Here is a 15,827-nt window from a genome sequence, read left to right on the forward strand (position 1 = left end):
GCTGATTGGAAGAGTTATCTAAGACAATGCCAGTTGGATCTGAGCACACCTCAAAGCAGGGAGCCCATGGCCCCACAGAGACTCAGCTACCAAGGTTTGATCATCCTTGTCTTTCTCAAATCAGATATTTAAACACTGCCTAGGTTCAAGCACAAAATATTCAAAATTGCTCATTTTGACTAATTGCGTTTTTGTTTATTTATTTATTTGTTTGTTTGCTTGTTCTGCTGTCCTGGCTAGTCTCCCGCTTGTTGTGGAGATTCTCCTGCCTCAGTCTCCTGGGTGCTGGGATTATAAACATGAACCCTTGCTTTTGACTATTTAATTAAGCACCTTAGAATATGTGAGAGAGTCATAGAGAGTCGTGGGCATGGACAAAAGCCTCCTATTCATTATTCCACCTCTCAAAGGTTCTGTCCCGTATCCCTGTCCCAGGGGAAAGTGCTGTGCAGACAAGGTTTTCTGGCAGCTACTGGGAACATCTTCATGAGCAAACTGAATTTGGGTACTTGTTTTTTTTTGTTGTTGTTGTTGTTATTTTTGGTTTTGGTTTTGGTTTTTGGTTTGTTTATTTGTTTGTTTTTTTGGTTTTTCAAGACTGGGTTTCTCTGTATTGTTTTGGAGGCTGTCCTGGAACTTGCTTTGTAGACCAAGCTGGCCTTGAACTCACAGAGATCCGCCTGCCTCTGCCTCCCTAGTGCTGGGATTAAAGGTGTGTGCCACCAACGCCCTGCTTGAATTTGGGCACTTGGGAACAGGAGTAAAATATAGCTGAGGTGCTCAAGACAAATGACTTCCTAAACGCCTTTTATCTGGTCCCAAGGAAATTCTGCCTGCTGTACCACCTCGTTTACCAAAAAGTCCAAGAGTGGCCACTTGGGCTTCCTTGGGAAGTGTTAAAATGTAAACTCTCTATGAATTCAAATTAGCTTGTAGTCCCCAAGCCACAGGGAGGCCTTCACACAAAGCTCACTCAAGTATTAGCATTCCAAGGTGGTTTCTCAGAGTGCAGCCTCCACCAGTACCCATATCTCCTTAGACCTTGCAAATTCTTGGCCTGCTGTAGCAAATGCTCTATGGAAAGGAAATGAAGGAGGACCCTTCCACAAGCCCTCCAGGGCACCAGAAGCAGGGTAAACCTGAGAACAGGGTCTCCAAGCAGGCAGGATTAGAGAAAAAGAGCAGGGGCCACAAGCCCAGGCCTAAGGCAGTCAGACTGGTGGAAGCCAACTGATGTTCTGACCTTGCTCAGCTGGAAAGAAGGGACACAGGAAATGCAAAGCATGGGAGGAATGCCCAGGGCGAGTCCACATGGTATGGCATCATGGGACTGGAGAGCCAGCTCCAATCCTGACCTCAGCATGATATGGTCAACTTATGCGGTGATTTAACCCCTCTGAGCCTCAGCTTTCCATCCTACGAGGGAAGAGGTCTGGATAACAAATGAGCCCTTCAAACTCCCCAGTAAATCCACTGAGCTCGCCCAATAACCCCAAAATGCTGCTACTGCTAAGAGTGCCCATTTGACAGACGACAATATCTAAACATAAAGAAGTTAGCTTGCCGGAGGTCACACAGCAATCATGCGAGCAGTCTGACTCCAGGGCTTGGCTCCCTGCCACCCTGTACAGCTGAGAAGCTGGGAGCTTCACCAAGAATGGGGGTAGATGAGGAGAGGCCAGAATCACAGCACCAAGGTGGGAGTAGGGTCTGATCATTCATTGCCAACCTGTTCCTGGTGGCTGAGAGCCCATGAGGCTGACAGACCCAGGACAACCCCAGAGTCCTCATCCCTTGAGATGACCAAGACGACAAGAGGAGGAGGAGGAGGAAGAGGTGAGGAGGAGGAGGCCACACAGAGCAAAAGAGCAAACGGTACTGAGACATGTTGAAGGGGCTCATTACATTATGTGTTTTTATAAACTGACAATGACATTGTTTGCTAAAAGGAGCTGGTGAAGGGTACTAACTGTCACCCAAAGAACCATGGGGGAAAGCATGTTCCTAGAGCAAGGACCTGAAAAACACTCTTAGACAGATGGGCAGGCTGACACCAAGTTCTGTGAAAGTACTCTTTTCCTTCCTCCTCCCTGCCCTGGTTATTACCCCACAGCTCAAATCACACCCCCCACACTTCTGGCCTCCAGAACCTGCAATGGTTCCCTATTGCCTCTGGAATAAAGTCTCAGCCCATCATGTGACTCCAGGGTTACCTTTGAGCACCCACTCAGACAGCCTTTCTCAAAAGCTCATATCCCCGGCTCCCTTCCATGTGTCACCGAGGTGCTTGCCAGCACCCCTAGGCCATTTCTTTACCCCTGTCCTCTGCTTCCATCTTAAGCAACATCTGGGAATCTGGGGTGTGGTTGGCCAACAGTAAGTCCCTTCAGTGCCTTCTGTGTGGGAGGAAAGGACTGGAAATTTCATTCTACAAAACTTAGAAGCCAGACAGAAGATGTACCGTGTGTTCCAGCAGCCCTGTCCTCATAGTTTACAATGCCCAAGTGAGAAAGCAGGCAGTGTGTAAGAATGCAGCTTACTGTCACGTATGCTTTTGACCCTCTGCTGAGTCACAGGTTGTGGTACCCAGGCATGGGAAGAAGCACAGAGTTTTCAGTTAACTGAGGGGTTCCCCCTTTTTATTCAAGGGGGCAAAGTGAATCTGGAAAACTAGAATGTCTTAAAGTCCATTACCAGGCAGTGAGGGTCTAGTTCAGATCCATACAGATATCGAAATGCCTTCCGTGTCCAGATATTAACTCAGTGTCTACTGTGCTCCAGGAAGCTATGTTACATGGAGCCTCTCCTTGTCCTAATTGTGATCATTTTACTTTTTATTTCCTCTTCAGTGTGTAAGAGTATATTAAGTATATTGATAAAAGAGTTGATAGGAATATTGTTCCTGCTACTCAGCTTTCTGTTACTGTAGCAATATTTGAGAGAATCAATAAGGGGAAAAGGTTCATTAAGATCACAATTTCCTAGGTTTCTCCTTATGGTGAGTTGCCTTTGTCACCTTGGGCGTATAGTAAGGCGATGAAATCATGGTGACTGTGTAGTGGAACAAAACTGCTCACCACATGGTGACCAGAGAGCAAAGGGATTAAGAGATGAGCATCCCACCATTCCCTTCAAGGCCACATCCCTACGACCTCTTATCAGGTCCTACTTCTCGTCACTAATGCTACCAAATCATTAACACAGGGCCTGTCTGGAATATTCTGACTCCAAATCATAGTAGTCTTGTAATTTTTTAACTTTACATATATGTGTGTGTGTGTGTGTGCATGCCTGCAGAGGCCAGAAGAGGGCTGGAGCTGGAGTTACTGGTAGTTGTGAGCCAACTGTCCTGGATGCTAGGAGCCATGCTTGGGTCCTCTGAAAGAGCAGTAAGCATTCTTACTTCAGTCCCGATAGTAGACTTTTAACATACACCTCTCCACCCAACATGGCAAAATGTAAATATTTGGGGGTGGGCTAACAGAACCTAGTAAGTTAAAATTTGCATTCAAAGAAAAGACCAAAGACAGCAAACATTAGAGGGTCAGATGGTAAACATTTCTGGTAACCTGAGCCAACAGCCAAAATGGATAGCAGCCTGTGAGCATTTCACATAACAAGAGAGAAAACAAATTCCCATAACATTTTTATTCATGCAATTGAAAATGTAGTCCTTAAACATGGTTCTTTTTAAAAATCTAGTCTGATAATAAAGAAAATGGAGTTCTTTTTGAGGATATAATATTTGCTAAACTGGAACAGTCCCAGGCAGTTGTTTGCTGACCCCAGCTATAAAAGGCATAGCATGTAGTCCAGAGAGCTGGTGTGGAGGAGCCTGGCCAGGTTCTCATTCCAGCTTTGTCTTGTGCATCACTGAGCATGTCACCAAGTCTCTCAGAGGCATGGCTGTCTCTAGAAGGGAAGACAATTGTTTTCATAACACAGAAACAACTGGCAGGTACTTGTGAGTTTATTCATAATGTGTACACTACCTCAAGCACACTGTAGGGTACAGACAAGCCCTAAGGACATGAGAGCCATCATCATTCTGGGTCTTTGAGAAGCAGAAGAGGATTTAAAATGGCTCAAGGTGTTTATGTTGTAAGACTGTCAAATTCCTGAGAGAATGAAAAACATAAGTTTATAAATATGGAAGGAAGAGAGGTAGGTATGGAAGGATGAATGGGTGGATGGCTAGATAGATGGGTAGATTAATAGATGGCTAGATAGGTAGGTGGGTGGATAGATTTGTGGGTGGATGGATGGATGGATGGGTGGGTGGTTTGGTGGGTGGGTAAATAGATGAATGGGTAGATGGATGAATAGGTTGGATACATGGTTCTCAAAGTACCTTTAGGGGAACCTTCGAGGTCAAGGTTTAGTATGATTCTACATAGTATATGTAGTTACTTGAACCCTGAGAAAGTAGAAGGCTCTTTAATGAGAAACAAGAAGTAAACTTCTTGCAAAGAAGACAGTGTAAAGAGGAAGAAATCTTCCCTGTGGAGAAATGTGACAACCGCATCTCAGCCAGAAGATCAAGATCAGCATCCTTGTCCAGCCAAGGTCAACACACCTCCTTAGGAGGCATAGTGACAGCATATGCCCCTGGTAGCAGGTGACAAGAGCAGGTTGGCCTCTGGGGTCCTCACCTAAGTGTTAGCCCCCCTGACGGTGACATCAGGCATATTCCAACTGGCATACATCTTACCAAATGTGATCATGACTTCCCCCAGATTATCAAGGTCCCACAAACAGAAACATGTTAAGAAACTGTCAATCCCTTCTACAAAAGGGGAGCCTTCAAAAGCAGAAGACTAAATGTAGGTCCTAAGTGTGTACCAGAATAGAGGAAAGAGGTCAAATGATAATCTGAGGGTACCTGAAAAAGCTTTCCCAATGACCTGTTACTACTAGTCACTGGCAAAGGCACCTAGTTAATACAAGCAATTAAAAGCAAAGAAAACAGAATATGGTATGTGGGAATTCACTGTTTTTTTCTGTAAATCTCAAAGTATTCAAGAATAGACAGAAGACAATGCAGAGCAAGAAATCTATTTAAAGTTGAGCAAAAGAAGGGTTCCTGTAACCTCATACTGTATGTGGTGACATTTTCTGAAGATATTTTTTCAGCACATATGTGGAAGTCAGAGGACAATTTGCTAGAATGAGTTCTTTCCTTCCACGGGGTGGATCACAGGGTCAAACTCAGGTCATTAGACTTGGCAGCAAGCACCCTTACCCACTGAGCCACCTCAGGCCCATAACTAACTTCTGAGAAACATCCACTTGTTATATTTTGATGTAGAGTCAAAGACGCACATCCTGTTTTCTTGGATGACTATTAAAATACTCCTCCCTTCCTAGTCCAGCTTATCAGAGTGAGGCCAGAGTTCCTCTACATATTTCAACCAAAATACAGACATATGAGTAGTTAAGAGAATCCACCCGTCTTAAGGGAGTTATTTAAAAGATTTTCAAACTGTATAATTTGAAATAGAACATATTCAATTGTTCCTCTCACCGATTTCTTTTGTTTTAGAAAATACAGTAGTTTTCAGGCATAAAACACATATGCTAACACATCATATAAGTTCATTCCTATCATTATGAGGGAGTAAGTAGTTTAAATGTTGTTTTAATTTTTCTTAAGGTGACTATCAATTACTGTTTCACATATCAGAAGCTTTGTGGAAATCTGAATAGCTACAAAGACACGAAGGGTGTTGAGGTTAATCAAACTGAGACTCATAAGGATCGATAAGTCACATTATTTAGTCCTCAAAAGATAGACCATAAACTTATTCCACTTTGTAAATGGCAAAACCAAAGAGCAGATAAGTCTTTTAACTTGTGCAAAGCCACACAGGAAGTATAGAGAAGGTGGAACTGGGACTCACCTACATCACATGTCCCTCTTTCTCATATCCTTTCCAGGTCTGTGAGCTCTGCAAGGGAGTGGCCCCTGCTGACAGCCCCGTGGTCTATGCTGATAGGGCTGGCTACAGCAAGCAGTGGCACCCCACATGTTTTGTGTGTATCAAGTGCTCAGAGCCACTGGTGGACCTCATCTACTTCTGGAAGGATGGTGCACCCTGGTGTGGCCGCCACTACTGTGAGAGCTTGAGACCCCGGTGCTCAGGCTGTGATGAGGTGAGAATCAGTAGGCTGATGAGAGCAAGTGGGTGTGGCTGTGCTAGATAGTGCAACCCCAAGGCCAGTAGGTGTGGCTCTGCTGATGGTGTATTCTTCACCTAAGAAAACTGAGCTAGGCTTCACTAGGTACTCCCAGCCTCTATTTTCTCATCTACAAAATGTGCCTGAACTAAGAATAGTGACACATGCTTACAACCCCAGAACTCTGGAGGTTGGATGTAGGAGGATCACCCGGATAGCTCAGCTAGTAAACTGTTTGCCCTGCAAGTATGAAGAGTCAAGTTTAAAGCCTAGACATCAGCATTTGCTTTAAAAGCCGGGCTATGTGTAACTGGAAGGACAGAGAGGTGATATAATTCACCAGGTCACAAGGCTAGCAAATGACAACACACACTCGTGTCCTACTGTGCTCCAAAATCAGAAGGCCCATTGGACCAGTTTCCATTCTGTCTTTCCTCAGCTCCTGAAATGAGTCTAGGATGTCTCTTTATTCTAGATCCAACAGACTACCCCTTGGTTTCTTGTTCTTAGAAAATGGCCACTGTCTGCTCCTCCAATGTTAACTGTCTTCCAGGGTCACTGAAGTTATGTAATCCCAACTCAAAAATAACTGGTCTCTGGACATGCCCAAAAAGTTTCACAGACAGATAAATAAAAACCTGCCTGTAGCAGAGTATTTTCTTTTTCATGTCTGAAAAGCCGAGACACAACCATGACCCTCAGATTATGTCAGAATGCTTTGTAGAGGCATTTAAAGGTCACAACACAAACAGGAAGGGATAAGCTACCATCCCATAATTTATCCTCTACACACTGCCTCTAATTATGAGCAGAACCTCAGTCATGCCTTCCTCTGTCTTTCTTCCTAGATCATCTTCTCAGAAGACTACCAGCGCGTGGAAGACCTGGCCTGGCATAGGAAGCACTTCATTTGTGAGGGCTGTGAACAGCTGCTGAGTGGCCGAGCATACATCGTCACCAAGGGTCAGCTTCTGTGCCCCACTTGTAGCAAGACCAAACGCTCCTGAAGGGCTGCCCACCCACAGCCAGAGTTTATTGGATCCCACCAGGAGACTGAAGCCATCCTCTGGGGCAGATGCAACAGCCAACTAAAAAACGTATATTCTAGGTTGAGTGGTGGTAGATCCTTGAGGGTCAGTAGCTTTTAAACCAGAGGTATTCTAGGAAGTCTTCAAATGAATTTATTGTTTCCCAACTGCAACTAACTAAAGACACACTGGTATCCTGCAAGGGAGCTCTAGCAGAAATTTCCCAGAGTGCATTTCTGAGGGATCCAATCAAGTAGCTGTAGGCTGTGCTTTCTCCCCCCATGGACAGGGGATCCCTCCAGGGGGCAGGATGGGATCTCAACTCTCATTTGTTTGTCTCTTTTTCAAATGGAATCTTCAGTAAATATGCTCGCATGATAAACATATCAATAAAAGGTTTATTAATTTCACACTCATACCTTTGTCTAATTATTTACCCCATGACACTGATTCTGCAAGAGGTGGTTATATCCAAGACCCTCAGCTGGTACTGCCAGGAGATGAGTAAATGCTAATAAGTTACTTCAATAGACTCCTGCTTCCTTTCTGCCATTGCTCTCCCCATGCTCTCAGATATCTGATAGAAACACATAATACCATAAAAGCAGAAATGTTACTAGAATTAAGGATTGGAGCCTGTGCCCTTGGCAGCCCAAATAAGTCAGTCTCAGCCATCCATCCTCAATAAGCCAATTATAAGAGCCAAATTAATAGTGGAAAACATAAAAAGGAAATTTGTTTAACTTGATGAGATCTGGCAACCCACCCCCCACAAAAATCCATCTTTGGGGTACTTACAAGAGGCTTGGGTTTAAATAGGATATAAGTGTGCATAACTAAGCAGTCTTGGCACCACCCATTGTTGCATCATCACTGACTCTGCCATGGGTCAAGCCATCTTGTCCGCATCGTGTGAAATCTTGACTGGTGACAGATTCCCTCTCTGGCTGGCATCAAGCTTCATTCAGCCTTTTCCTTCTCCCAGGGTAAGATTCCTGGGAGGAAATTCCAATCCCCTGGAAGCCATGTTTAATAGTCTGAAAGACAAAGAGAGAGACAAGAATTGCTTGTAGAACACTCACATTCCTTTCAGGCATGCACGTTATTGGAGCTGATGATCTTCTTGGAGCCAAAGGCCCAACCCAGCTGTCCTTAGCATCTAGGCAGGTCATAAGTGAGCTTGCCTGGGAGCAAGACCTGGCAGTTCTGGGAGTTGCCCAGGGTACCTATGATCAACCAAAGGGTGAGACGCGGTGCCCGGAAACATAAATCTTCCAAACTATGACATTTTTATGAGAAATCTCTCAATTTTTACATGTTGCCAAGTGAACATTTTATAAGCCAAATATAAAATTTGGAGGGTGCATGATTTTATCTCCCTTTTATGATCTGAGTATTTTCAGTCCTCAAATTTATTTCCTTCACACAATTTCTAAGTAACTGTTTCTTTTTCCACCAGATATGCAAGGATGAAAAAGACACTGGTCCCAGGAGCGCAAGTTCTAGTCATCAGTACTCTTCTTAAAATTTCACATCTGTTGCCCTGACCCTACCCCAGGCCCCATTTATGTGCTGAACAAGTCTGACAAAAATGTTGTGATGTCTCCTACACTGGCAGGAATCAGCCTCCGGCACATCTCTCCCACCCCCCTCGGTTTGCCCACTATTGGGCTGTCTCAAATACAAGCTCTAAGCACCTTTTAGCCCTCAATCAACTCCCACAGCTCCCCAGTGCCTGCCAAGTTAGGAACCAGACTTCAACTCTAGCATCTGAAACCTTCCAAAACCTGGCCCATCTGTCTCTAGCCTCCGAACTTTTTCTCCTGTTCAGTACTCTTTCTTTTTCTCTTTGCAGTACTGTTTCTCTTACATAGGTACAAACCCCACCCACTACCCCATACTTCTGCTCCCTCTTGGATACCTGAAGGTACAGTCTGTTATCTATTGAAAGTTTGTATGCTCTACAAGATGCTCCTGGGGCATCATTCATTTCCTGGGCACTTCCCCATAGTACCAGTAGTGTAGTCACATGTCTGTCTATGAGTGTACTCATCTGTCTGCCTATCCAGTCAGCCATCTATTCAGTCAGCCAGCCAGCCAGCCAGCCTACAAATGTTTGAAACACACTATGGTTTTCAGTTCTTATGCTGTGTGCAAGGATACCTCTTCCCCCAAAACAATGGTCACTTCTTCCGTGAGTTTTACAGACTATGGAGACCAGGTTCAGGTAAACATATCTTCAGGTGAGTATGAAACTAGAGTTACGGTAGGTGCTGTAAAAGGAAGAGTCACAAAAAAGAGACTGCACCTAGTCAGAATTGTTTTTTAAAAAGTGCCCCTGAGACGCTGATATCTGACCTGGCGAGAGAGACCCTGATGTGACGAAGAGGGGAGGATCAAGGGTTAAGGATGCATGCACAAATATGTACAAAGGCCCTGTGGAAGAAGCTTTGTCCATTTATTGGATGCCCAATTTTCTGTTGTTAGAGATCCAGGGATGAATATGAAGCACAGACAGACAGATATATGATCTGTCCTGTTGAAACTCCAGCAGGATTAGATTGCCTCTGCCTACTGGATGGCCACCAGGTATGCCTTCCTGGAGCATGCCCCTGGTCCTCCTGCTCATCAATAGCCCTGCCACTGCATTTGGAGTGTCTTGAGTTCTCTGTTAGGGACTCCCATCGCCCTCCAGTGGGCCACTCAGTCCAGGGCCATTTCATCATCCTTTCCCATCTGATATTCTGCCTGGCACATATTCTAGCAGTCAGACAATGCTTTTTCATGATCTCCCAGACAGGACCTTAGTATCTCTACACTGCTTCTAGACAAGCTACTACCACACACACACACACACACACACACACACACACACACACACACACACACCCTTCCCCTGTGCACCCTTATTCAAGAACAATAAGGAGCTCCCTGATTCTCACATAGAAGTTGACATTTCTTTGTCTTGCAATCAAGTTTCTTAATTATACTTAATTGCTGCCTCTTCCAGGAGGACCTTGTAGCACTAATAATAAAAACTCAGAAACAAATATTGGGGTTCAAGCTGAAGATCAGAAAAGTAAAGCAGCCAAGCCACCAGAGAGTTATTACATCTACCAATGCTAGGGAAATTCTGTCCTTAACTTGGCTGCAGACTAATTGCCCAAGACTGAATGCCAGCTCTGAGACCCTGCTCATATCTTATATAGGCCTCTAGTGCTGGTATTAAAGGCATGCACCATAACCACCCAGCTCTATGGCGAACTATTGTGGCTGCTGGGACTAAAGGTGTGTACCACCACTGCCTGGCTTCTATGGCTGTGGCTAGCTTAGCATTTTGATCTCTAGGCAAGCTTTATTAGATCATAAACAATATAGCACCACAGGACCTGGAATTGAGTGGCTGTACCAGCATCAGAAGGACAACACATCTTTCAATGTCCAATGTCACTTGTTGAATGGTGTCATCTCTGAATCAGCAGAGCAAGTGGCTGCCAACTTCATCACTTACATTCTCTAGGCTCCTTGGTCTAAGTACTCATTAAGCCCCAGGCTAACAGCATTCCAGCACTCTTATAATACTGCAATTATTTGTTGGTGAAAGCTCCATTTACAAACTTCTTTCTTTCTTATTTTATTCTTAATGAAAAAATAGTCATTGTGCATTTTTATGGGGAACAAAATGTGACATTTTGATAGATGTTTGCAATGTGGAATGAGCCATGATCCTCCTTACAATAATCTCACCATCACGGTTTCCCTCACTCTCTGTACAAGGTCTGGCAAGGAATGGAAAGTGCAAATAGTCCAGTGTCTGGTGTGATTCACTTTGCTAATGGCACTGTGTTCCTGATGATCAAGATCACAGATACAGATTTCAGACTGAAGCAGACACTGCCGGCTATTACCCATTCCCAGGCTGCACCACTTCCTACTCGGTTGGGGTGGGGTACTTCCTGTGACATAAGTGGCCTCTCATAGCCTTGTTCCCAGGGAGAGAAAGGGCTTGGTGCTGGCTGCAGCATCTCCACCAAGGTGCTTCTTAACTTCCCTAATGAACAGAGAGCCTCTTTGGGGAATTCTGCTTTTGCTTTCTTTCTCTGCTGCTAGAACATCAAACTTGCTTGGAAAGTGCCAAGAACAGAAGGGCTGGAGAGCTTTTCAGACATCAGGTTTCACCACACCCGAACCTTCTTCACCATGCTAGGGATGGAGCCAGGGCTTCCAACCACTGAGTCACACTCACAGCCTCCCATGAAATTGTTAGTGTATGACTTCTGACAAGGAAGTTCTTATCCACAAGTCACTGCACAGCCTTCAAAATCAGGAAATAAATGCACAAGAATTGCTACCTTGGAATCCTCGGACCTAATCCACTGTCACCAATGGTCACTATAATGACTTATAAAACAAAAAGTTCAGTCCAGGGTCACACATCAATTTATTTACCCAGCTACACATTTCTGAAGCCATTATAATTTTCCAGTTCATTTGAATTGTTTGATTGACAGATTTTTAAAATGTTGATGATGTTCAGCATGAGGTTTTGATATAGGCATGAGTCACTTGGTTACCAGGAAACATTCTCAGAAATGTGCTGTAACAGTACTGATGCATCAGGCCTAGATGCTACATTTCACATACTCAGTGTGGCTTCCCGTTGCAAACCAGAGTCAGCTAAGCAAATGTTGAGGCTGCTGCAAGTGTAAGTGGCCACTACTTCATGATGAATTTGGTTTTTTACAGTAGAAGAGATACACACTAATGATCATAAGTCCAGTGCACTAAACTCACAGACCAGTGATTTGTTATCATTATTTATTATCATTACCTGGTATCCAGTACTGTACAAAAGGCCTGTGATTTTTTTAATGACTAGTTGGATTTTTGATAGTGCGCATGTGTGCGTGTGCATGCAAGTATGTGCACATAGGTGCAGGTGCCCATGGGGGCCAGAAGACAGTGTGAGTTTACATATGATTTTGACACCAGGTTCACCAGGAATGCTTGATACTTTGGACTATTGAGGTATCACTAGGGATGATGAATATTTCAACTCCTGATGCCAAGAACACACAGCATATATGTAGACCTTGGATACCAGCTAAGAATTGTACCCTCTAACTTTCTGCCATGAATGGATGAGGTACCCATGATGCCTAAGACCTTCCCAAGCATCTAATGACTGTCAATCATGGTTGGAAAAGGAGGTGCCTTTTTCTCTAATGGCATAGCCACAGAGGGACTGGATAAGAAAACATGCCTCACAGAACAGGCAAGAACGGCATATGAGAAAAGGTAATAGATGGTAAATGTATATGTAGGAGACCACCAAAACATAAAGAGAACAAAATGCAGAGGGTGCTTGGAGTGGTAGCACATACCTGATGCTTAACCACTTGGAGGTTTGAAAAAGGAAGGCAGGAAGGTACAACAGATGGACCACAGAGCAAGTCCTTGAACAAAAAATTAAAGCAGACACTAAGGCAAAAATAACACCTATAATGGCGAAATGATCTGAAGAGAACAGTGTCCTAGATGTGGCCTCTTGTCCCTGAAATCTCACGGTACAGTGTACCACTATGCATGCATACAGTGTATGCTCCTGAAAGTTACTCAGTGCTTCTGTGACATCACATACCATTTCCTGGCAGGAGTATTGTCTAAAATCCACTGTCGTAAGTGTCCTCCAAATTTCTCATCAAATCTGCCCTATAGACACACAAGCAATAGTACCACCAAGAGATGGACTCCCTGGGTCATCTCACTTGTGCTCCAAAATCTTGACTTCCAAAATGAGAAGTTATGAGAATAATGAAGTCATCTAGTGCCATGGACATGGCCAGTCACAACTTGCTCTGCTTCTCACAAGCCAAGACTGCAGGTGCTGTTAGTTGGTAGGTAGGTTTGGTTGTTTGTTTTGTCTTGTATTGTCTTGTTTTGCTTTGTTTTGTTTCAGCCAATGTATACAATGGGTCCTGATCTATTAGCCAGATGGAAAGTGATCCTGTACTCAAATTCTTGGCTTTTCTGAAATAGGAACTTCAGACACTGCCAGTACATTTCTTTGTTCTGTTTGAGGTAATGTTGGTTCTTCATAGACAAAAAGGATTTGGATCTGTGGACAGAAGAAATATTATTTACATCTCTCTTATTAAAAGAGAAGACGTCCAGTTCAATTCAATATAAACAGACAGACAAAAGAAGATTAGAGAGGATATATGCTCTAGAATCTATTTTCTAGTCAGACTTGAAGAGAAAGTCTAGCTTTAGGAACAACTGGGTCCAGGAGCTCAAGTTTCAAACTTAGATACAACTGTTTTTTTCTACCTCTCCATCATGGTTTTCCTCCACATTGCCTTTGATCTTCTACATCAGGCTCACACAGAGTATAGCAAACATGGCTTCAATCACCATATAGACTCATAGTCCTTCTTCCAATGAGTCCAGTGCAAATGGAATATTGCTTTTTATGAATGACTTTTGTCAGCTAATGTGAGTTATATGTTTACCCCCTCAACCCATCCCTGTGCTCAAGCCCTATAGTACTCTGACTAACAGTATATCATCATCACCTGGAGGCCAACCTCTATAGGGGAGGGAGAGGGGAAGATTAGTAAATATAAAGACAACTACAGATGTTGGGGATGAAGCTGAGTTGGTAGAGAGATGGCCTAGCACGCACAAAGGCCTGTTATACAGTCCTCAATACCACACAAACCTGATGTGATGGCACATGCCTGTAACCCCAGCTCTCAAAAGGTGGAGGCAGAAGGGCTCCAAAGTCATCCTCATCTACATAAGATTTTGAGGCTAGCCTAACCTCATGAGAGCCTTATTCAGTAAAGAGAGAAAGGAAAAGATATCACCAAGAAGAGAGGTCCAGTGGAGAAGGTGGGGGAGAAGAGAAAGAAAATATCTGCCATCCAAGTGACATGAAACTGGGTTCCTTTTGAAGACAGAGGCTCTGTTAGAGACAATAATGAGAAAGAAAAACCTCCTGGGTGAGGTAGAGCCAACTGTACTTGCCAAAGTACCAGAAGGCTGTCCACATCAATAAAACACTAGGAACAAGGCACATTGAAGTCAGACCAAATGACCCTGGGAGAAGAGCATCCCAAAGAAGCCAAAAAACAGAGGGTGAGTCCCAGGACCAAGGAATGAGGCTCACAGGAGGCCTAGGGAAGCTGCAGCATGCACCCAGGCTGGAAGCCAAGTCCCAGTGCTCATCTTGAAGTAATTAGAATGCTACTAAAAATCTCATTTGTCTTGATATTTTAATTGCTGGCAAGATAAGGCATGTTTTTAAAGGCCGAAATAAAATGGCAATCCCTGAAGTAAATATCTAAAAAAATTTCATAATGTCCCTCCCCTTTCTTTGAGACATGATGGATACTTACTAAACTGTTTTGTGGGAAAACTCTAATAGATGGGAAAGATGGACTTCCACAAGTTCAAATATGGAAAGTTTTAAATAGAGAAGTGACATGCATAGCTAATGATCCCAGGATGTTAGATTGTGTGGGCTGCTGGCACAGGCTCTGGATCTTCATCAAATATATGAATTATGAAATATTGCTCCAAAGCAGTACGAGCCTTTGCCCTACAAGGGAATGGTTTGGGCTGCAGCTGACAGAGAGCTGTGTGGAGTTCATCTTCAGCGGATAACAGGAAGGGGGAAGGAGTGAATGAGCAAGCATCCTGGGGATCTCTGGGTACCAAGACTGAATGAGTGACATGCTCCTTTGGCCAGGGAAGAAGATATATGTCTGATCCACACATTTCTTGTGTAGTCCTGTCCTCAGAGGAGGTGACTGCAACATGACTGCCACAGCATGCAAACACAGAATATTCTGTTTGCTTATACCTGAAATGCATCCCAACTATTGCATCTGCCTTTAACTCTCAGCACTGGAAGGCACTGCCTCCTCCAGGAAGACTATAGTGGTTTTTGAGATGTTCTGTCAGCTTCTTACACTCCCAACCAACCATATGACTGATATGGCTATTAACTAGCCAGTACTCACTAGTTATCATATGGTTTGTCTCCAAAACAGTGGGCAAGTCATTCACTAGTTGGGTGATGCTTTTATTTATCTACTTGTCAAGCACTTACTCAACATCTCCTTTGGCTTAAACATGATGCCAAGCCTTGCAAATGCACAAGAAACTGAGCAAAGCAGTTTACCCCAGAGGGAAAGAATAAACCTGGCCTTCCCCATTCACCAGTACACCTCAAATATGGCAAATAGCACAGCTCCAACACAGTGGGTAGCATAGGCCCAACATGGCAGACAGCACAGACCCAACATTGTGGTTGGTACAAATCTGCCATGAGGAGAGGCACAGATCAAATGTAGCCGGTGGCAAGCACAGATTCAACATGGTAAACACTGTAGATACAACATAGTGGGCAGCAAAGATCCAACATGGTAGATGGAAACTCAACCACAGTATGGCAGGCAATGCAGATCTAACATGATGAGAAACACAGATTTTTGTGTTCTTATGGTAGTTGAGGTTCTGAGAGCCAAAGTAACTTTGTCAACATCACGCAACAAGCTTAAGACTGGGCCAAGGGTACAACCTAGGTGTTATCACTTCCAATCCAAAGCCCTTTTT

At 44.0% G+C, this 15,827-nt stretch overlaps 2 protein-coding genes and 1 long non-coding RNA gene across 3 annotated transcripts in view; 1 reads left to right on the forward strand and 2 right to left on the reverse strand.

The window, feature by feature from the left end:
* Lmcd1 (LIM and cysteine rich domains 1) overlaps window positions 1-7,615 on the forward strand; it is a 57,698-nt gene extending 50,083 nt beyond the window's left edge. The window contains exons 5-6 of the mRNA XM_005066167.4: window positions 5,938-6,153; window positions 7,026-7,615. Coding sequence (XP_005066224.1) covers window positions 5,938-6,153; window positions 7,026-7,184 — 375 coding nt within the window. The 3' untranslated portion in view covers window positions 7,185-7,615. The remainder of the gene's footprint in view (window positions 1-5,937; window positions 6,154-7,025) is intronic.
* On the reverse strand, window positions 3,634-8,273 carry LOC121136819. Its single transcript, XR_005873969.1, has 2 exons — window positions 8,004-8,273; window positions 3,634-3,912 (listed from the first exon to the last, which is right to left on the reverse strand). It is a non-coding gene; the product is annotated as an uncharacterized LOC121136819 (long non-coding RNA).
* A 4,837-nt stretch (window positions 8,274-13,110) lies between these two features.
* The window catches only part of Ssuh2 (ssu-2 homolog), a 61,155-nt gene continuing 58,438 nt past the window's right edge, over window positions 13,111-15,827 (reverse strand). The window contains exon 13 of the mRNA XM_021224853.2: window positions 13,111-13,323. Coding sequence (XP_021080512.1) covers window positions 13,161-13,323 — 163 coding nt within the window. The 3' untranslated portion in view covers window positions 13,111-13,160. The remainder of the gene's footprint in view (window positions 13,324-15,827) is intronic.

Source organism: Mesocricetus auratus, unplaced genomic scaffold, assembly GCF_017639785.1.
Source record: "Mesocricetus auratus isolate SY011 unplaced genomic scaffold, BCM_Maur_2.0 Super-Scaffold_100676, whole genome shotgun sequence".
Taxonomy (NCBI): Eukaryota; Metazoa; Chordata; class Mammalia; order Rodentia; family Cricetidae; genus Mesocricetus; species Mesocricetus auratus.